Source organism: Lolium perenne, chromosome 7, assembly GCF_019359855.2.
Source record: "Lolium perenne isolate Kyuss_39 chromosome 7, Kyuss_2.0, whole genome shotgun sequence".
NCBI classification, from domain to species: domain Eukaryota; kingdom Viridiplantae; phylum Streptophyta; class Magnoliopsida; order Poales; family Poaceae; genus Lolium; species Lolium perenne.
The window spans coordinates 56,548,531-56,571,654 of record NC_067250.2 but is presented as its reverse complement, the minus strand read 5'-3'; the positions used below and the strand labels follow the sequence as shown (position 1 = coordinate 56,571,654).

General features: G+C 46.3%; 1 protein-coding gene and 1 non-coding gene across 2 annotated transcripts; both read left to right on the top strand.

Annotated features, from left to right (window-relative positions):
* Positions 1-166: 166 nt before the first annotated feature.
* On the top strand, positions 167-5,465 carry LOC127317428 (pyrophosphate--fructose 6-phosphate 1-phosphotransferase subunit beta). The gene is made up of 16 exons (XM_051347988.2): positions 167-454; positions 589-744; positions 1,058-1,179; positions 1,346-1,399; positions 1,510-1,616; positions 2,088-2,193; positions 2,751-2,814; positions 3,331-3,419; positions 3,663-3,794; positions 3,873-4,043; positions 4,124-4,239; positions 4,316-4,427; positions 4,702-4,786; positions 4,951-4,995; positions 5,083-5,151; positions 5,233-5,465. Exons 1-16 carry the CDS (start codon positions 268-270, stop codon positions 5,307-5,309), a joined length of 1,692 nt encoding a protein of 563 aa, XP_051203948.1. The 5' UTR covers positions 167-267; the 3' UTR covers positions 5,310-5,465.
* A 1,364-nt stretch (positions 5,466-6,829) lies between these two features.
* Positions 6,830-7,921, top strand: LOC127313200 (uncharacterized). Its single transcript, XR_011749568.1, has 3 exons — positions 6,830-7,178; positions 7,269-7,419; positions 7,502-7,921. It is a non-coding gene; the product is annotated as an uncharacterized protein (transcript).
* The last annotated feature ends 15,203 nt before the right edge of the window (positions 7,922-23,124 follow it).

The window sequence follows — 23,124 nt, the reverse complement described above, 5'->3', positions numbered from 1 at the left end:
AAAAACTTGCTAGGGAGCTGATGTTGAGAGTTCTTCTTGGAGGGTACTCCAATACCGTCTGCTAAGTTTAGGTCAGGCGGCCACGAACCTAGGGGCGAACCCGCAAAAGGGGCAGCGCACCAGCAGACCACATCGATCTCGTCGCACATCATAAAACCCCGCCGCGACACGCCCGGCGCCCACCCGACTCACCTGCCTCCGTCTCTCCGCCCAAAAGCATATTCCTCCAAATCTCGCGTCACCACCCTCGCCGGCGCATCGCATCGCATGGCGGCCGCCGCGGTGGCCACCTCCAACGGGGCCTCGGCCAACGGGCCGACGCCCGGGCGCCTCGCCTCAGTGTACAGCGAGGTGCAGACGAGCCGCATCGCGCACGCGCTGCCCCTCCCCTCCGTCCTCCGCTCCCACTTCACGCTCGCCGACGGGGCCGCCAGCTCCGCCACGGGCAACCCCGGTGAGTGGCACCAATGAACGCCCTCCTCTCCGGATCTCGCCCTCCCCGCGCATCGCGGGCTGGTCCGGATTTGCATGCTTAACTCGAGATTTGACGACGGGTGCTGGGCCGGGCCCGATCTGTTTGTTTTGCAGAGGAGATCGCCAAGCTCTTCCCCAACCTGTACGGCCAGCCGTCCGCGGCCGTGGTGCCCTCGGCCCAGCCGGTCGCCACCAAGCCGCTCAAGATCGGCGTCGTGCTCTCCGGCGGCCAGGCGCCAGGCGGCCACAATGTCATCTGCGGCATCTTTGGTGAGTGCGTCTGATCTCACACCTCTCTGTCCGCTTAATGAAATCCGCAGAAGCCCAGTTTTAGCAATAGCACTCTAGCAGAGACGATTTTAGTTGAATTGTGGTGTGTTTGATATGAGTGATAGCTAGTCTCTCTTCCGTGCTGGAAGATCTGAGGACGGCTGTGAAATATTTGTTACTCAGTTAAAACTGGTGTATCTTTAACTGAGCTTCGACACTGAAGTTGCACACTCGTAGATCTTGCCAGACTGTGTTGTTTTCAGGGGGTCTCCTGAAGTTTTCTTGCCGTTGACTTTTAATTTGTCATGACCAGATTACCTGCAAGAACGTGCCAAGGGCAGCACCATGTACGGATTCAAGGGAGGCCCAGCTGGGGTCATGAAGGGCAAGTACGTCGAGCTCAATGCGGATTTCGTCTACCCCTACAGGAACCAGGTATGGCACCCATAACCTTTGTTGCCGAGCATGTCTTATTTGAAATTTCAAAAATCAAAAGTGTGTTCACTCTTGTGTAAACCATGGAAGAAAGTACTGTTGGCCACAACGTCCTTTAATTACTCTCTGGTGATGCGTTTTCAACTTTCCTCTTTTTGTTCAACAGGGTGGATTTGATATGATCTGCAGTGGAAGGGACAAGATTGAAACACCAGAGCAGGTCTGTCTTTCAGTGCGCCTATGCGGAAATGCTTACTGAATCCTCTATTCCCTTTCTTTACTCGATATCTTGTTATCTTGTGATTTTAATTCTATTTGGTGTTTCTGCAGTTCAAGCAAGCTGAAGACACGGTCACCAAACTTGATCTCGATGGACTTGTTGTCATTGGCGGTGATGATTCAAACACTAACGCATGCCTCCTTGGTGAATACTTCAGGTTGGCTGCTAAAACCATAACTCGTTCTTTTGCTTGACCTAGAGGATTTTATTTGGTTGCTATCAATACCTGAAGCTTTGTACTGTTAAATCTTTTTATTTTGATTCTACAATGCTGTAACGTCTTTTCTTGATTGTCTACATTTTTGTCTTGAATTATTAGGCCATAACAAACTAGTAAGAGCTCAATATGGATTTTAGTTGTTACCTTCTATGCTACATTGATATTTGCTTCCTCCGTTCCAAATTATAATGCATATTCTGAGTGGGCACAAAGATTTAGGCGCTTATAAAACTAAGAGATAGAGAAGATCAAATGACCATGTTACACATACTTAAATACCAGCATCAGTTTGTGAGAAAGTAAGGGCAAACAAGGAAAAACATCAATAGATTTGCATTCACACCTTATAATATGAAACAGAGTATCTGCTGACAATAGTTTCTAAGTCATGATTTTTTTACGTCACAGGGGAAGGAATTTGAAGACTCGTGTTATTGGTTGCCCCAAGACCATTGATGGAGATCTTAAATGCAAGGAGGTCCCAACAAGCTTTGGATTTGACACTGCTTGCAAGGTATTTGTTGTTCTGTTCTTATCCATCAATCCCTCATCTGCAAATTATAGAATAGATTGCTCAATTTATATTACACTGATGCAGCGACACATTAAGGGGTGGAAAGATAAAATATAACTTACTAACAAAGTGGACCGATCTTAAAATCTATTGCACTCATGTAAATTAGTAAATGATAGTCAACCAAATAAAAAATCATGCTTTCAGTAGACCAGAACTACTATAACATTTTATCAGATCAGTTAGATTGGATAGACAACTATGGAGCATGAGAAGACTGTTGCTAGGGTTGTAGTGTGTGCATGGATCTTGTCTTGGCTTGTTCTTGAAATGAAAGGATTTCCACTTGGATTTATTTTATTTATATTTGAAAACCGAACTATCCCAATACTGCCGGTATCCCGTGCATCAGCATGTATTGAATATGTACACCAAAGTTCCCCAAGCTACCGGAGTAGGTCATTTCTTGCTCATGTCATTCTCTGCGTGAAATTAGAACATTTCACCCATATGGAGATCTAGTATGATGTCATGACAATCTATATTCTACTTTGCAGATATACTCTGAAATGATTGGCAATGTGATGACTGATGCTCGGTCAACAGGCAAATACTACCACTGTAAGTTTCTCTATCAGTTGTTTACACAAAGTGCCCAAGAGTCGAAAATAGGTAAATAGATGAAGTTGTCATGGTTGCTAAGTGCCAACAACCAAAATTTACCAGTACTGTTGAAGCACATAACCCTAAAATCAGACTGTATTCAGTTATTCATTGTCTTAATTAAATTTAGAACAGAGTTGTCAGATTCTTGACATTCACAAACAGCCCCGTAAAGCTCTACAACATACATAAACCCCGTAACTGCAACTTCAGCATTTTTTAATCATAATTACTTTTGAGAAACTTGTTTGGTGTTGTAACATTTGGTTGAATCGATCCTTTCTATCTTCTAAGCCATATCTACAATGCCAACATTCTCATGGCAGCGCTGTATGGCACACTGGAAGCCTACATAATCCATGATACCAATATTCTCATGAATGTTTGATACTGCAAACAGTTAGATGATCCATTTTATTACATTTATATTATTTTTTATCCACTCCCTAACATGTCTTTGTTATGTCCATTCAGTTGTGAGGCTTATGGGGCGTGCTGCTTCTCACATTACATTAGAGTGTGCTCTGCAAACACACCCTAACGTTTCACTCATTGGCGAAGAGGTTAGGAACACTCATTCTAAGTTGAACTAGCACCATCTTGTTCCAGCCTTTTTCTAGTTAGATTACCCATATTTAATGTAATGCACTCTTGAGTTTCATCTTTTTCTACCAAACTTCAGGTCATGTATGTAGCTCACACTGTTTTGTTCTAAGATAAAGTTTCTGGAACTATAGGTTGCATAATCTATTTTGGTGAAATGTCTGTCAATAATTTGTTTCATTATTTTTGATGCATTCATGTAGGTTGCTGAGAAGAAGGAAACACTCAAGCAAGTCACAGACTACATTACCGATGTTATCTGCAAACGTGCAGAACTTGGTTACAACTATGGAGTTATCCTTATCCCAGAGGGACTTATTGATTTCATTCCAGAGGTTTGACATATTTTTTACGCTTTTTTGCATTTTATTTTCACCGGCTGTGTTACCAATACCATTATATGTCTTCTACAGGTTCAAAAGCTCATTGCAGAATTGAATGAAATTTTGGCACATGATGTTGTTGATGAGGCAGGTGCTTGGAAAAGCAAGCTTCAACCAGAATCTAGGCAACTGTTTGACTTCCTGCCTAACACCATTCAGGAGCAGCTTTTGCTTGAAAGAGATCCACATGGCAATGTTCAGGTATAAATAGGGAAAATTGTTGAACCATTACCTTTGTATAGTTCTGTGGAACTGACTAACGTTGAATATTCTGTTTTTAGGTTGCGAAAATTGAAACTGAGAAGATGCTTATTGCCATGGTTGAAACTGAATTGGAGAAGAGAAGAGCTGCAGGGAAATACTCTGCACATTTCAGAGGCCAGTCTCACTTCTTTGGGTAAGTATATATAATATATTCCCATTTTCCAAGTTAACCAACACTCTCTCATTGCTGTTGCTATTTAATATTGCAGATATGAAGGAAGATGCGGCCTTCCTACCAATTTTGATTCTAGCTACTGCTATGCATTAGGCTATGGTGCTGGGGCTCTTCTCCAATTTGGAAAGACAGGACTTATTTCTTCGGTATGCTTGCTGTATTTTCGTGTCACATTACTTCATAGATGCTTGTGCATTGAACCCAGATTAACTGTCTTTCTGGAGGCGTATTTACATTGTTTATACCTTCTCAATTCTGTATTGACCCATTTCTCAATCATGCAATCTCTGTCATAAATTCCTTCCAGTTTCCACCTCATATTCGGCACTGGGGTTATGGCATAGAAGTTAAACAAATGAAGCAGAATATGATAATGTTCCATGATTTGAGTTTTACCTTTGTTTTTTTCTGCTGACTTAGGTTGGTAACCTTGCTGCTCCTGTGGAAGAATGGACCGTTGGAGGAACTCCATTGACTGCGTTGATGGATGTTGAGAGGCGACATGGTAATTTTCTTCTTTTTTTGCATTTAGGGGTTTTCTTCCTTCAACATGAAGATTATTTGCAACAAAGCTTTTTTGACTTGTTGAGAAAGGTTATAAATTTATCTTCTTATATTCCTGTACTAATAGTGTCACAATTTAACCTCATACGTTCTCTCTGTGAACAGGCAAGTTCAAGCCAGTGATCAAGAAGGCTATGGTGGAACTTGATGGTATGCACACTTTTTGTTCCTTTACTAACAATTAGGCCACTTATGTCCATGTACGATAATCTTATTTCTTCAATCTTCAATTTTCAGCTGCACCATTCAAGAAGTTTGCTTCCATGCGAGATGAATGGGCCATCAAGAACAGATACATCAGCCCTGGTATGTAGTGAGGAGATTGCCAGAAATAACTATAACAGCTAAAGAAACCAAATTAACTCATTGGTCTCTTTTACCACACAGGTCCCATCCAGTTCAGCGGCCCTGGAAGCGATGCGTCGAACCACACCTTGATGTTGGAGCTTGGTGCTCAGATATAGAGATGCTGCGTTGTAGAGTGCACCTCTTTAATTTTTTCTGTCCTTGCAGTTTTGAGAGTGGAGACGAAAAGCTCCATGAGCTGAGTCTCCACATTGTGGAATGTTTAATAAGAGCTTCTGGAGTGGATGGTAGCAATAATAACTGATTTTAGCTTTTGTATGGTCCAATTATATTTACACCTAGGTTGGTTTTGCCCACCTTGACATGCTTGTAAATTTAGCATCCCAAAGATGGTTTCCAGTTCTAGGTCGGGGTTGTCTGTGTGCAGTTGGGCTTTTAGCATCCCAAAGATGGTTTCTAGTAAAGAAGCATGGGCTGCTAAGGTACAAGTATACCCTCCATTTCTAAATATAAATATGTTTTGGTTTAAATACTAAAATTTTGGAACAAAGGTAGTAATATGGAATATGAGTTACTAGATGAAAAAGATTTACATTGGACCCTCATAATTCCGTCCGGCTGAAAGAAACAGACCTGAAGCCCTAGCATAAGCTTGAGCGTGTATTTGCCAAGGTGGAGACCTCGAGCCATAGCACACTTTGTGAAGAAAATTTAGCTTGGTATTACGTGAAAACTAAAACTGGGTGGGCTACCCTTGATGAAGACATTGAGGCGAAAACCCATGACCGATCTCGGTGGTAGGATCTAACAACGTCAGGGTCGTGCATCGTCCCCTTCTGTCGTTGTTTGAGCCCCTCACTGTAGACTGTTACCATCGTATTACCACCATTGGTGTTTGATGCTAAAGTGTGATAGAGTTGTTTTATTGACATCTTGACTGGCTCTCGATATCCTGTTGGTGTGGAGTCCGGGTGTAATTAATATTATCTTGATATTAATATATCCACTTTATAAAAATATATGATAGGGGTGGCGGAGGTGCTAGCGAGGAGGATGAGCTCATGCTCTTAGTGGTCATATTGGTGGAGGAAGCTAAGAACATCTCCAACAGCGTCTCCCAAACGGCGCCGGATCGAATGTTTGGGGAACGTGTATTGTTCGTGTCGCGTTTGGGGGACGTCGCTCCGCAGCCGCATCCCCCAAACACCGTCCCAAACTTTTTAAACATTAAAATACTTTTTTTTGCATTTTTTATTTCAATAGAGAAGAAACATTCCACAAATTAATACATAATTCAGAACATGGTTTACACAAACTAAGACATAGTTTAGAACATGCATAGTTTGAACCATGGTTGACACAAATTAAAACATTGGAAAATAAGGAAACCTAACTAGTGTTGGCATCGTATATTTTGTGTGTTCGCTGACAAGAAAGAACACTTCCAGGCATTTCCAGTCGCCCATACTAGAAAATCCAGCCGGTGATGATAGCCCTATTGGTCCTTTCAAGGAAGAACATCCAAAAACATGCGTGCCTATTTTCGCTGGGGTGTTGCTCTCAGGAAGAGGAGAAAATATTGGTCTATGAATACTTGCCAAATAAAAGCCTGGATTTCTTCATTTTTGGTACATGTTTTCATGTCTTATTTTTCTTTAAATACTGCTGAAGAACCATAACGACTAAATATTACTGATAATTTATTTTCACATCTCTGAGTATATTTCGATTGCCTATTTTTTTTGTTCATTTTCTCCTGCTATACTAATATGTAATTGATGTGTAGATGGGAATAAAAGAGCTTTACTGGATTGGTCTAAACAAGTAGCAATAATTGAAGGAGTAGCACATGGTCTTGTTTACCTTCATAAGCATTCTCGGTTGCTCGTGATACATAGAGATCTTAAGCCAAGCAATATTCTCTTGGACAATGAAATGAATCCTAAAATTTCAGATTTTGGACTCGCAAAAATATTCTGCTCAGATAACACAGAAGGTGACACTACGAGAAGAGTGGTTGGTACATAGTAAGTTACAATTCAATTGATCTGTCTTTGAACACTTATAATAAATGTCAACCATACAGTAATTGGATGTATATTGTTACATCGTTTTAGTGGCTACATGGCTCCGGAGTATGCTTCCCAGGGACACTTCTCAATCAAATCAGATGTATTCAGCTTCGGTGTTTTAGTTCTCGAGATCCTTAGCGGGAAAAGGAATTTTGGTAACCATCAATGTGGAGCTTACATCAATCTCCTTGGATATGTGAGTGCACAGATATCTAAACAACATGATTTTTTTTGTTTAATTGGTGGTCTATCTAACTATGTTATAAATTTTTATATAGGCTTGGCAATTATTTAAGGAGGGTAGATGGATCGAACTTGTTGATGCGCCATTGCTTCCCATTCACTCCACGGAAGTGATGAGGTGCTTTAACATTGCACTGTTGTGTGTACAAGAGAATGCAGTTGATCGGCCGACCATGTTGGATGTTGCTGCGATGCTAAGCAGCAAGACTATGGTCCTAAGTGAGCCTAAGCACCCAGCATATTTCAATTTAAGTGTAGGCAATGAAGAGGCAACCCTTGCTACTCAGCCATACAGTGCTAGTAGTTTGACCATATCTATCATAACTGGTAGATAGCTTTTCTTTCATTCTATCTGTTTTGTACCTAGCCACTGTCACACTGTGGAATCAATGATACCGTACATGTTGTATAGTGCACAAACTTAAGTGCTGTATATGTAGTTTATTTTTCTGTGAGCACTTTGATGTGGGATGTCCTTTTTTTTTACTGATCTGAAGGGTAGCATTGATAATTTCTACTACACTACAAGAACGGTGGTATACAACCTCTAAATATTACTCTTGATGTAGGGAGTAGAAGTGCAACTCTCGATAACATAGTCTTGGAAACACTTGTGGTATACCTTTCTAGGTGTGATCAATTAGACGACGTGTCTAAGTTCAGTTCCCAAAACCTAATCCTTCATGAAATCGACTTCCGCCGGCAAGACGAAATGAACCCATCAAATGTTTAATGTAGACATTGAACTTTTGGATGGATATAGCGAGACTAATTGTGGTATTTGGTTACTTTGGCTTTTGAAATCACTGGTGGAAAAAGGGCCCTCCATCCAGCCCCATTAGTCCCCAAATATTTGGAACCGTGACTAATGGGACCTTTAGCCGCGGTTCGGGAGGAGAACCGCGACCAAAGGCCTGGGCCCAGGGCGCTCGCTGGCCAGCTGGTGCACGTGAGGGGCTTTAGTCGCGGTTGGCCAGGCCAACCGCGACTAAAGGCCTTCGGGCACCTTTAGTCACGGTTTGCCAGGCCAACCGCGACTAAAGCCCCTCCCCTATATATACCCATCCAGCAGCCAGCACTTAGCCATTTGGAGCCATTCTCTTCACAAACTTCACAAGTGGGTGTTAGGTTTGCTTTTGGTTCATCTTATGCACACAAGGTGTTTGATGAAATGCCCCAAAAGCATGAAACAAACATGATATGAAGTGTCGGAGCCACACTTGAGCTTCCTCATTTATTTTTTCCTCCTCGATCGCGGTTAGCAACTTGAACCTTTCATGTGTCATTGATAAAATATGCATATGTGTGTAGTTCATTATTTAATTTCTATTGTTTGTAGTTAGTTAATTAGTTTAACAAATGCATGATGGTTAATTATATATTTTATATTATAATAATGTAGATGAATCGGCAATGGATGTACGGTAACCGACTCTCCGGCGAGTTCACTACGGGTTTGAAAGATTTCCTCGTAGTGGCTAATGTGAACAAGCAGGGGGGGTTTTGTTATCTGTCCATGTGTTGCCTGTTAGAATCAGAAGGGTTACTCTTCCTCAAGGGATGTTCACATGCACCTGCTTTGGCAGGGTTTCATGCCAAGCTATAATTGTTGGACCAAGCATGGAGAAAGAGGGGTTATAATGGAAGAAGATGAAGAAGGGGATGATTTCATCGATGACAACTATCTTGATCATTTCGGTGATACTTTCATGGAGGATGCTGAAGGTGGGGAAGGTGAAGGGGAAGGTGAAGGGGAAGGTGACGAAGAGGCACGTGATGAGCCCGTTGATGATCTTGGTCGGACCATTGCTGATGCACGGAGAAGCTGCGAAACTGAAAAGGAGAGGGAGAATTTGGATCGCATGTTAGAGGATCACAAAAAGTCGCTGTACCCCGGATGCGATAATGGTCTGAAAAAGCTGGGCTGCACACTGGATTTGCTGAAATGGAAGGCACAGGAAGGTGTAGCTGACCCAGGATTTGAAAACTTGCTGAAAATGTTGAAGAATATGTTTCCAAAGAATAACGAGTTGCCCGCCAGTACGTACGAAGCAAAGAAGGTTGTCTGCCCTCTAGGTTTAGAGGTTCTGAAGATACATGCATGCATCAACGACTGCATCCTCTACCGCGGTGAATACGAGAATTTGAATGAATGCCCGGTATGCACTGCATTGCGTTATAAGATCAGAGGCGATGACCCTGGTGACGATGTTGAGGGCCAGAAACCCAGGAAGAGGGTTCCCGCCAAGGTGATGTGGTATGCTCCTATAATACCACGGTTGAAACGTCTGTTCAGGAAAAAAGAGCATGCCAAGTTGTTGCGATGGCACAAAGAGGACCGTAAGTCGGACGGGCAGTTGAGACACCCCGCAGATGGAACACAATGGAGAAAGATCGACAGAGAGTTCAAAGATTTTGCAGCTGACGCAAGGAACATAAGATTTGGTCTAAGTACAGATGGCATGAATCCTTTTGGCGAGCAGAGCTCCAGCCATAGCACCTGGCCCGTGACTCTATGCATCTACAACCTTCCTCCTTGGTTGTGCATGAAGCGGAAGTTCATTATGATGCCAATGCTCATCCAAGGTCAAAAGCAACCCGGCAACGACATCGATGTGTACCTAAGGCCATTAGTTGATGAAATTTTACTGTTGTGGGGCAGACCTGGTGTACGTGTGTGGGATGAGCACAAAGAAGAGGAATTTGACCTACGAGCATTGCTTTTCGTAACCATCAACGATTGGCCTGCTCTTAGTAACCTTTCCAGACTGTCAAATAAGGGATACAATGCATGCACGCACTGCTTACATGAGACTGAAAGTGTATATTTGCCAAATTGTAAGAAGAACGTGTACCTTGGGCATCGTCGATTTCTTCCGAAAATTCATCCAGTAAGAAAGAAAGGCAAGCATTACAACGGCAAGACAGATCACCGGCCGAAGCCTGCGGAACGTACTGGTGCTGAGGTATTTGATATGGTCAAGGATTTGAAAGTCATCTTTGGAAAGGGTCCTGGCGGACAATCAGTTCCGCAGGGAGCTGACGGGCGCGCACCCATGTGGAAGAAGAAATCTATATTCTGGGAGCTAGAATATTGGAAAGTCCTAGATGTCCGCTCTGCAATCGATGTGATGCATGTTACGAAGAATATTTGCGTGAACCTCCTAAGCTTCTTGGGCGTGTATGGAAAGACAAATGATACAAAGGAAGCACGGCAGGACCAGCAACGTTTGAAAGACCCTAATGACCGACATCCGGAATGGTTTCGGCAGTTGGTTGAGAAAACATTTAATGAATGATGATCATGTTGTAGATCAGCTGTACATGTTGGCCAAGACACCATCTTCGACTATAACGACTTTCCAAGGGTACGAGATAAATGGGAATACATTTTACACGATCGCCCAAGATAAAAAGAGCACCAACCAAAACAGTGGTGTCCGCTTTGATGCAGCAACCGAGAATGGGCAAAAAGTCACATATTATGGTTACATAGAGGAGATATGGGAACTTGACTATGGACCCTCCTTTAAGGTCCCTTTGTTCCGGTGCAAATGGTTCAAGCTAACAGGAGGTGGGGTAAAGGTGGACCAGCAATACGGAATGACAATGGTGGATTTCAACAATCTTGGTTACCTTGACGAACCATTCGTCCTAGCGAAAGATGTCGCTCAGGTTTTCTATGTGAAGGACATGAGTAGCAAACCGAGGAAACAGAAAGATAAGAAAACGATCAATACATCATGCGATGATCCAAAGCGCCACATTGTTCTTTCAGGGAAAAGAAATATCGTGGGAGTGGAGGGCAAGACAGACATGTCAGAAGATTATAATATGTTTGGTGAAATTCCGCCCTTCAAAGTGAACACCGACCCAAGCATTAAGTTAAATGATGAGGATGCTCCATGGATACGGCTCAATCGTAAGCAAGCAGGGACACAAGGGAAGAAATGACGTGTAATAATTTATTGTACCAAACTTTGTTGAATGGATCATGTGAATTATATTATCTGTGATGTGTTTGGTGTCCATTTTCGAATGATTCGATTGATTCGAGATACCACTGATGATACATGAAATTTGGAGTGACTAAGTCATACTCCTGCCTAGGCGTATAATAGGAAAAGGACTAGAGGAGCCGTAATTGCATGGGATTTGGTGGATCTAGCATTGCCGAAATTGATTGGCCATGCCATAAATACCACTGATGATACATATGAAATTTGGAGTGACTTAGTCATACTCCTGCCTAGGCGTATAATATGCATACTCATAGTCTTCATAGTCGCCGCTGTTGTACTGGTAGTCGTCGCCTTCTAAGTTGCCGCCGTTGTCGTCGCTGCTGTCGTCGTCGCTGTCGTCGGGCGGCGCTCGTGGCTCGAACAGAGGGTAGCGCAGGCGGGGGATATCGCCGGCCGTGATGTAGTCCATGACGCTCTGTAGAGTCCGGCCGTACCACCATAGCCGACGGCCGGCCTCATGGAAGTTCCTAGGAGGCAGACCGTCCTCCTCATACCTGGCGAGCGCCCTATCACGCCGATTGATGAAGAAGGCGTCCCAAGTATGCTGGTTATCGGGATGCCAGCGGGGATTCATCCGCTACTCCGGCGTGAGATCGAGGTAGTAGTGGTTTGTGATGGCCGCCCGGCGTGCAGTACCCTGAGGGACGGGAGGGACCGGCACGCCTCCGGCGCTTAGGCTCCAGCCGGCGGGGATGCGGTAGCCCGGTGGGCAAGGGTAGTTCGAGGCGCAAAGCTCCTCCACCTGCTGGTAGGTTAGAGTGGGTGCGGTGGAAGCCATGAGAGAGTGATGAGAGATTGTAGAGATGTGATAATGCTGGCCAAGCCGGGCTACATATATGTAGTGAGAAATGGCGGGAAAATGGGAGCGGGAAGACAGGAGGCGGGGAGAAAGAGGCGGGAAGACAGGGAAGAAATGGCGGGATAAGGACGTTTGGGTAAGCTTTAGTCCCGGCTGGTGGGTGCAACCGGGACTAAAGGTGGTTTTGTATCATCTAACAAAACTGTCGGTGGGATAAGCACGTCTGGGTAAGCTTTAGTCCCGGCTGGTGGGTGCAACCGGGACTAAATGTGGTTTTTGTGTCATCTAAGAAAACTGTCGGTGGGATAAGGATGTTTGGGTAAGCTTTAGTCCCGGCTGGAGGGTGGAACCGTGACTAAAGCTGTCGGCAGGATAAGGACGCGTGGGTGGACGCACTGCTCGATGAGATAAAGCATGTAGCGCACGACGCCCTGTCGGAGGAACAAGACAAAGCAGCAGCGGCGCCGTGCCTATAAAAGGAGCATCGATACGCCTTGGCAAGCAGACCAACAAGCCAACCTACCAGGTAGGGAGAGTTTCATCCCCATGGATGGAGTAAAGGGTTGGAAAATCTCCCGTGGCGCAACTTCTCGAAGATGTCGTCGGTGCACACGTCCTACGACATCTTCGGAAGTTGCTCCTCGGGAAAATTTTCCTGCATGCCCATGAAAGACTCCATCTCCTCTCACAGTGTTGGGTAAAGGGTTGGAAAATCTCCCGTGGCGCAACTTCTCGAAGATGTCGTCGGTGCACACGCCCTACGGCATCTTCGGAAGTTGCTCCTCGGGATTTTTTCCTGCAAACCCATGAAAGACAGAGGCGAGAAGACAGAGGCGTGAAGAAATGGCGGGAAGACATAGGCGGGAAAGAACTAGCGGGAAGACGGGCCGGGGAGAACTTGTGGGAAGACATAGGTGACCGGGAAGAACTGGTGGGAAGCGGGGGGCAGGAAGACAGATGAGGGAAGACATTGGATTTTTCTGATTTTTTTGATATATTATTTGTATTTTTAACATTTTGAATTGAATTAGTTCTATTTTTCTGAATTTTTTGATATACTATTTGTATTTTTAACATTTTGAATTGAATTAGTTTTACTTTTCTTAATTTTTTGATATATTATTTGTATTTTTAAGATTTTGAATTGAATTAGTTTTATTTTTCTAATTTTTTTGATATATTACTAGTAAGCATGCCCGTGCGTTGCTACGGGTTGAACAACTAAACGACCACAACTGCCCCTCCGGTACCAGTGGCGGGGACGAGCGGGAGGGTCAGATCATGAGGACCTTCTATGACGATGTGGTAAGCACAGAACGTTGACGACCGCCCTCCGTGGTAATGATGGTGAGCAGGACAGTGGATGCAAGTCGTCGGACAGTGTTCCTAAGCGATGGACAAGCTCGTCTCGGATGCGTCGGGGTTGTACTCGCCGGGGGTCTGCTCGCAGGCTACCAAGCTTGTCGCTCGCACGGTGTTCTCCTCCTCAGGAGAGTCAAGTCCAAAAATGGTGGTGGTAACGACGGAACCCAGTGTACCAGCAACAGGGGGAAAATAGGAGGAGTTGCACGCCGGTACGCGATATTGTCAGTACATGTTCAGAACCAAACTCACCTAGATTCAGTAGACACTATGGAGCGAAGATAGAAGAATCTGCAACTCGTACGTGAGAGCAGCCGAACAATACACCAGGATCGAACTTAGTTAACACTACAATGTCATGCCATGACGTAGGTAACAGAACATGTACATAGAAGATGCGACCTTTACTAACACAACATGCACCAAGTTCAAGTGAACATACAGAGAGATAACGTGATGAGTTCCCAACCCGGGCGGCTGCGACCGGACCAGTGGCAGAGGCAGCGTCGGCGGCTTCGAGCATGGGCAACCTCAGAAGCTGTTGACGCCTACTCGTCTAGTCGTCTTCCACCATCGGGAGCAGGTTCAATGTCCGGGCCCCATTCCTGGCGTTGTTAAACCGTGGGGCCTAGATGGTGGCCATCATAAGCTTGCCAGACTTGTGTGGGCGCGAGTGTGCAGAGGCTCGCGGCTGGAACGCTCTCGCGGGTCGGCGGGTGCCGCCGCCTGGGACTTTGGGAACTGTTCTAGGGCTGGCATTGCCGCTTCGTCTTTCCTCACCTCCTGCGAGTCCTAGTCTTCCGTTGATCTTGATTATTGCCTTTCTTCATTGGATTGTATAAATGAATCGTCATCCAGACATAGGCTCCTACTTGTTAGAGCATCCCAGCCGTCTCCCCGACGAGACCCCCAGGACCGCGTTTTATCATCCGGATGGACGAAAACGGCCCAGTCGCGTCCCTGGTTCCTCGTTTTCGTCCGGAATAGGCCTTTCATCCGTCCGGAGAGCCCAGGCCATCCCCGGCCCCCCGGGGAGCGCTCGGGACTCCGGACGAAACGTAAGCGCGGGAAACGCCGAGAAAACTTCTCGCGCGTCTGGTGGCCCCAACTTGTCGGCGAGAGACACCGATCGTCATCCTCATCGCATCGTCTTCCGCGCGCTGTAAAAGCCTGCCGCCGGTCAGTATTCGCCGGCCGCGTAGCTTCCACGCGGCGAGTTAATGCCGTTGCCTCGGTATCACGCACGCCTACCTCTATTTATCGCCGAACTACCGTGCCTGCCCCACATTCACCTTGCTCGCTTTCCCCCAAATCTTCCGCGATCTCGAACGAACCAGCGGCGATCAAGCAATGGCGAACGACGGTGCGGCCAACAATGGCTTCGGCCGCCGCTCTCTCCACCAATGGGAGGGATGGCTCCTCCACAGCGCGGGCTACCCGGCGCCACCGAACTTCCGCGCGCCGGGAGGATGGAGACTAAGCGCGGGCGGCATGTCGATCCCGCCGCCACCAATGGGTCGGGCTGCCCTGGAGGCGGAGATCGACGCCGTGCTCGCCACTTTCACCGACGAGCAGCGCGCGGAGCCGCTCTTCTTCCCCGACGCATACGACTCATGGACCGAGTTCTTCCGGCGCAGGTACGAGCGCGAACTCACCGCGTATGATGGCCCTCCTCCTCCGGCAAGGAACAACGCCGCCGGTCGCCGCCGGTCGCCGCCGGTGGTGGAGCGCGCCTGGCCGCACCCTCCCGAATGTGCTCGCGCACATCGAGGGCGGGAATTCCCCCGTCCTGCAAATGCCGCCGCCGGAGGCAGCTACTGTGTCGCGCCGGTGCGGTAGCTCCTGGCTGCCGAGGTGGATGGCGCCGTCCTCCTCCTCGTTTGGGTCAAGGTCGGCGTCCAGGTCCAGCGGGTCGACGTCGGTCTTCGTTAAGAAGGAGCCGGCGTCTCCGTCGACACCGGCCTTCGTCAAGAAGGAACCGGCGTCTCCACCGCCGACCAGAGGGCGCAGCAGCGGCGCCCTCGTCATCTGCGACCGACCCTCCTCTCCACAGCGCGGGCGGAAGAGGAAGTCGGCGAAGAAGGAGGCCGCCGCGGCCGCCGCCAACCAGCTCGCCGAGGAGGAGGCGAAGCGCGCGGAGGACGCCGCGGTGGCGGAGGCGATCGCCAGGTCACTGAAGGACCTGGTGCCCGCCGACAACAGCCTCCCCATCGACGCCGCACTGGAGTGGTCCAGGTGCGACTGGGAGCGCTAGGAGGCGGAGCAGCAGAGTCAGCTTCTGGATCTGGCCGCCGCGCGTCAACTCACCGCCCGCGCAGCCACACCAGCCGCCGGAAGGAATGCCGCGCCCAGGGAGGTGATCAAGCTCGAGGAGAGCAGTGACGACGACATCTCCCGGTCGTCGCCGCCACGCGCCGACGACGCTGGCCAGGATACGAGCCGCTAGTACGAGGCGCCGCCGCCCCAGGACGACGTCGGCTCGAGCGACGACGATGACGGTGGCGACTACACGGCCTTCTACCATCATTTCGGCATGTAGGAGGCCGGTTTTAGTTTAAGTTTAAGTTATCCCTTGGCGAATTCAAATATATGTACGAATTCGCCCTTTTTTTGTACGAACTCGCCTCTATATGTTAAATATCATTAAATTTCGTTTATGTTTGAACTTGCTTCGCCTAATTTTGTCTGAATTCGCCGTATTACATCAAACTACTTACATCCATCCTGGGCTCGCGGCTGGAAAAATAGGCCTCTCCAGACTAATTTTTACATCCATCCGACGCTATTTAGCGCCGGATTTCGGCCTGGAGGGGCCAACGGCTGGAGATGCTCTTACAGCCTACGATTGTTTGGTAGATTTCCGGAAACAACGCATGCACTGATCGCCGAGTTCCCAAACTGAATTTTTGCTATTGATGATGACGGACGGAAAACAATGACCAGACAGGCGTTGGCATGAGATCACCTCTGAATTTCTTTCACGTGGACTGAATTTGCTGTCGGGAGAGAGTTCAAGACGAAACAAACTCACGTCGTATGCTTCTTTGGGAAGGCCGTGTACAGCGTGTATGTTTATACCTGATGCCTAATTTGTTTCTGTTCTAGTAGGACACGGTTCTCACGTTAGATGGACGAAACAATTCTAATAGAACACGGCCTCCGCGATGACCGACGCTAAACGAGCATAGGCAGAGACGGACGTACGACACCTAACATGGACGGACGGACGCGATTTTACGAGCGAACGGCTGCGATTTTGCGACGACCAAACCAAACCAAACCACGGAAACACTTTTGCTTTTATTATTAGGTACTAGGAAATGTGCCTGTGCGTTGCATCAGGAGACACAAAAACTCGAACGCTCATCTGTGATGATTTAATGGAGTAGGAGATGGATTGATAAGAATAATTCAACATCATCATTTCAATATTCAATGATTGGTAAAAAAAATTAAGATTTCAACGCAAAATTCAGAATCCAAAGAGTGGTAGTTCCATCCAATATTAGAGCAATTCCAATGGGCATCCCTCCCTTTTTTGTCTTATTTAATCTATTTGGTGGTGTTCGGAAATGAGTCTGCAAAAACTTAGCCCCGTGCCCGAATGACACTCCCAAATTGTTTGCGGACATGTTCATTTTGTATATTTTATTTTTTTCCTTTTATTATTGACATTTCGTTATTCTGTATTCTACTTATAAATTAATAATTGCACATAAATAAACTTAGCAATCTATTCAATTTTTTTTTTGTAGATCGCCAATTATATAGTGCAAAGGTACCAAATGCGTTCCAGACTTCCAATAAATCTATTCAAAAAGACATTGCAAATCAATTCTTTGCACTTGTAGTCATCTCCACGCAATCAGCTAGGAATCGGATGGCAATCACCTCCATAGGCACAAACTAATCAACAAACGTCAAGGAGCAAGAAAAGTCAGCGGACCAAGTACACGCGCGAGGAGGAGAGCAGAGCTGGGAGCATAGCAACGTCACGGCGGAAGGCTGCTTGACGCATGCGAGCGCCTAGACCAACGAAGGTGAGCGGCCCGCATCTCGATAGGCCCCGGCCTGCTCCTCTCCACGCACTGCCCGACACGGGAGAGCCATTCGTAGCCGCCGCACGCATTTGATCTTGCGACTGCGCTCGCCGACCTAGGGGCGCCGAGTAGCCAAATCAGCCATGGCGGCGCGCGTGAATTGCTGGAGCGGCGCGCGGGTCTCGTAGTGGCTCGCCTGGAGCGGCCCCTTCGTCGGGGCCGGTGGAGCGTGGCGAGGACTGGCGCGTCGGCCAGGCAAATGGGAGATGGCCGGGGCCTCTCCGGCTCTGCTCGCGGAGGTAGGGGATGGCGTCGCGAACGGAATCGAGACTGTGGATCCGAACGCGGGCAGGCCAGGAGGGCTGTGAGTAGCTGTGATTGGAGCTTGACGTGTAGGAGCGCGTACTCCGACCTGCTCGCTATCGCCGTCCTGCTCCCCGCATCCCACGCGCGCCCATCGCCCCAAAGCACCGGGAGGAGAGGGCGGGGCAGGGTTCGGTGGCTTAGTCAACGAATCGGTACCTTGGTGGCAGGGGCAGTATTATGTGATTTAGTGGGAGGGTAAAACGGTACAAAAAAATGTTGTTGACGAAAGTTTTGGCAGAAATCTTAACGCAAAGCGACGGACCAAACCAAGGAAACGTTAGCTCCTTTATTATTAGGTATAGATAGATAGGTTACGCTCCTGATCAAGTCGATGTACAGTTCGAGTAGGTCACGACTGAAGGAGTTCTAATCGGGATCTCGACTCTGGAGGAGAACGGGCAGAGTACGTAGCAAAAGGACGGAGATATTTTTGTTCACGAGAAAAGAAGCCCAACCAAAACGTGTGACAGAGGATTTGGGTTTTTGTTTTTAATTTACTGGTGGTATTCCTGGTAATACTTAGATTGGTGGAAGGGCAAATCGGTCCAAAAAAGTGTTGGACCAACAAGAAACCTTATTTTCTTTATTATTAGGTATAGATTTGTATTTTTAGAATTTTGAATTGAATTAGTTTTATTTTTCTGAATTTTTTGATATATTATTTGTATTTTTAACATATTGAATTGAATTAGTTTTATTTTTCTGAATTTCTTGATATATTATTTGTATTTTTAAGATTTTGAATTGAATTAGTTTTATTTTTCTGAATTTCTTGATATATTATTTGTATTTTTAAGATTTTGAATTGAATTAGTTTTATTTTTCTGAATTTTTTGATATATTATTTGTATTTTAAAGATTCAGAAATGAATTAGTTTTATTTTTCTGAATTTTTTCATATATTATTTGTATTTTGAAGATTCAGAAATGAATTAGTTTTATTTTTCTGATTTTTTTCATATATTATTTGTATTTTGAAGATTCAGAAATTAAAAGAATCTGGAATTCGCCGAAAAGACTTTTAGTCGCAGTTGGGTTGGCCAACCGCGACTAAAGGTACCCCTTTAGTCGCGCTTGGCCAACCGAACCGCGACTAAAGGCCCCTGCCTATATATTTCGCGCGCGGTCCTGGCGTGTTTCCCCTTCTTCTTCCTCGATCCAGTCTCTCGAAAACGCCGACGCCTCGCCGCCGCCGTCTGTCGCCTCGCTACCGTCGTCTGTCGCCGCCTCGCCTCGCCTCGCCATCGTCTGTCGCCGCCCGCACGCGCCTCCCGTACGTCGTCGTCTAGCTCTCTCGCCGCGCGCGTCGGCCGCGCCGTGTTAAGTTCTTCCCACCGCCGCGAGACGCCGCCCGTACGCGCCTCCCGCACGCGCCTCCGCACGCGCCGCCAGACGCGCCGCTAGACGCGCCGCCGCCCGACGCGCCTCCGTACGCGCCGCCGGACGACACGCTGCAGCCGCGCGTCCGCACGTACGGGAGAGGGCCGCCGTCCGCCGTTTTTCTTCCCGCGCCGCCGCGATGTCGCCCCTTGCGCGGCGCGCCGCCAGACGCGCCTCCGCACGCGCCCGCGGACGACGCGCACGCCGCGCATGCGCGCACGTCTGAGCAGAGGGGCGCCGGGCCGGATTTTTTTTCTTTTCTTTGTGTTTTTTTTTCTTTTTAATTTTAACTAGTTAATTAGTTTAACAAAAACGGTGTAAATTAACAAAAAAAAGTAAAACTTGATAATTAACAAAAAAAAGTAAAACTTGATGTGAGCTACACTATTAACAAAACAATATATGTTAAGGAGGGGGCACCGATCGACCCCGCGTGTATACGGAGGGGGCGCCGCGCGACCCTCTCGCGCGCCAGAGAGAAAGAGAGAGAAAGGAGGGACCGCCACCGCCACCGTCACCGCCCTTTCGCCACCGACCCCGCGTGTATACGGAGGGGGCGGCGAGAGAGGATAGGCACCGCGACCGCCACCGTCACCGCCACCGCCCTTTCGCCACCGACCCCGCGTGTATACGGAGGGGGCGGCGAGAGGCCCTCGCCGCCCCCTCCGTATACGCGCGGGTTTTTTTTTGTTTTTTTACGAGAGAGAGGATCGGCACCGCCACCGTCACCGCCATCGCCCTTTCGCCACCGCCACCGGTCTCTCGGTCACGCGGTCACTGCGAGGCGAGGTCGATCGTCCGCATATACACATCTAATACGCGTCCCCCCTCTCGCCTCCCTCGTCGCCCTCTCTCTTTATATGTAGAAGAGATGTGATATAATGCTGGCATATACACAATTAATTAGTTTTTACTACATGTTTTCAGGAGTGACACATATGGCGGACGATAGAGCCGACCCGATTAGGGATAACTATAATCCGGAAGCCGAGGCACATATTTTCGGCATCAGAAACGGCGACATTCTTTATGTGCCGCCGCCCCAAGAAGATGAAGAAGACGATATCTCTTCTTATCTGAACCTTGGCGGTGAAGATGAAGGTCGTCAGCGATGTGATGACGAAGGAACGGGTACTGTTGATGGAGGTGAACCGTCGACAAACACCTCCGGCGATGTTGATAAGCAATTAGCAATCACCACCTCCGGCGAGGTATATATATACATTGAGCCTCTGTTGATACAAATTTACCGATTTCAATAAATATGTGTATTAACTCGACTCTCTTTCTTATTTTAGCCCTCGGCCAGCGGATCGTCGAAAAAATCGGTGAAGACAAAGCGTGGCAAAACCAAGACGCTGAAACAAGGAGTGATATATACCATTGATGTTATCAGTCCAAAAGGCAAGCCGCTGGAGCCCGAAGAGGCGTACACCAAGTTCATCAACCAATGCGGAGTCGTTGTTAGAGACAGCGTCCCGATCACCGTCCAGGAATGGCATGAGCCAGTGAAGGCACGTGTTGGTTCCAGTTTTGTCAGCAAGAGAAAGAAAAATGAATGCTGGAGAACGCTTATGGAGCATTTCGTTCTACCTCCGGAATACCACAAAAAAGATGAATTCGGTAACGATGATCCGGAGGGACGTAAGAGGAGGAGGCTGGCCACAACATTCCGCACATACAAGAAAAATTTAGCGGCTCAATACGTCGAGAAGGGGAAGACTCCGGATTTCACCGGACAGTATGAGAAGCTGAAAGATGATTGGCCCGAATTTGTGAGGCAAAAGAAATCAGAGGAATTCAAGGCCATATCGGATAAAAATAAGGCAAATGCGGCTAAGAAGCAGTACAATCATATTATGGGGCCAGGAGGATACCGCCTTTCTAAGCCTAAGTGGCAGAAGATGGAGGATGACCTGAGGGCGCGAGGAATCCCTCTAGGTACCGAGGGATGGGACCCTAGGGCCAAAAGCTGGTGGTACGGGCATGGGGGAAGGCTAGACCGGTGACAGGGGAGTGTACCCACCAAGACACAAAGTTTAAACCCACCTGTAATATCCCAGGTAATGGGGTTACAAAAATATAGGAAACAGATGTGTGCATTGCATTCATGCATAGAAAATCTGGGGAATTTTCGCGCTTTAAAGTAAAACAGTCACAGTAACTGAAGTTTCACTTGACCTTGGTGGAATTGAAGTAGCTCATCAAGTCAAGCGCTATAAACCTCAATGTGACTTTGTTAAAACCTTGTTTTGGGTAGAGATGATTTGATCTAAGGGGTTAGATCAAATGGAAGTAAAATCAACACAAGAACTTATTAATCAAAGATCAACTACTTGATCTTATTAAAGATCACAACATGATATTCCTTTCCATAACATATGAACATCCATTTAATTGGAAATCAAGTAACAACAATTGGAGAAACTATTCTTCACTTATCCTCTCCATGTCCTAAACTAATCCATGCCCTTATCATAAACCCTATGATATCCATTCTACTTTAATTTTGGAAATAAGACAAGGAGATCCAACTAAGGAATATAATTATTCTCTATTCCAAATTATTATGCATCAAACCTAGAGTGAGAGTTCTATTATAATTATAAGAGAAGCAATGACAAACTTTGAGCTAAAACTTGGATATGCATCCATGTATCCAAATTACCATCCCTAAGAGAAACCCTAGGATGTTATTCAAGACAATCCCTAGAGAGAGAAACCATTTATGTTAAACATAGGTATTGATGATCACATCAATCTCTATAGAGCCTAACCTCAGGTTAGTATTAAAGACCTTCCCAAATGAGAGAGACCATTCTTACCAATTCTAGATTTACCTATTTAAGAACCAATAACAAATCTTGAACTAAAGTATTAGGTTGTAAACCATTTCACCTTGGAGGGGTGAGATAACCTAATATCAAATGGAACAAGACTATATCCATGAATTGATAAAGTAAGGAGGAGATTAATTCAATCAAGATAACCAAGTGGAGTTTTAGACTAGATACCTATTGAGATATTGTGAACACACCATAAACCCTAGAATAACTATTCCTATGAGAGAAAGCTCAAGCTTTGGTGCTACACTCAAGTTAGTTGAGGCAACACTTGAAATTGGAGGGAGAGAACTATCCATATACCCAGATGAGTATATCAACATTTCTTAAGTAAAACCCTAAGTAATTATCTCAGACATTTTCCTGGGATATAAACTAATGAGGCAACCATAGAAGTCCCATCCTAGAAAGTAAAATAGAAGTGCTATATCTTAATTGATCAAGACAATGCTTGATCATGGAAGTGAGAATTCCATTTAATGAGAGATCCTTTGGAAGCCAAACTTTGATCATTATAAATTGAGTGATGATCATAAACCCTAAGAACTTGAGGTAGAAATATTAAGAACAAGTTGATCATGTCTAATCCATGATCATGCTCTTGAGGTATGTGAGGATAAGTAAGTCCTAATAGGATAAGTAGATATTATCCAACACATAAAATCATAGGGGAACTATGAGAAAACCTAAACCATTTCCCATATGACAATTAGAGAGACAACTGAATAGTAACAAACCTTTGTCTAGTCCAGCCTTATATCAATCCAAATGATCTTGGATTGAACCATCCTATGTGTGGCGAGGAAGAGCAACTCTAGCTAAAGTAATATGGTGTTAAATCACATA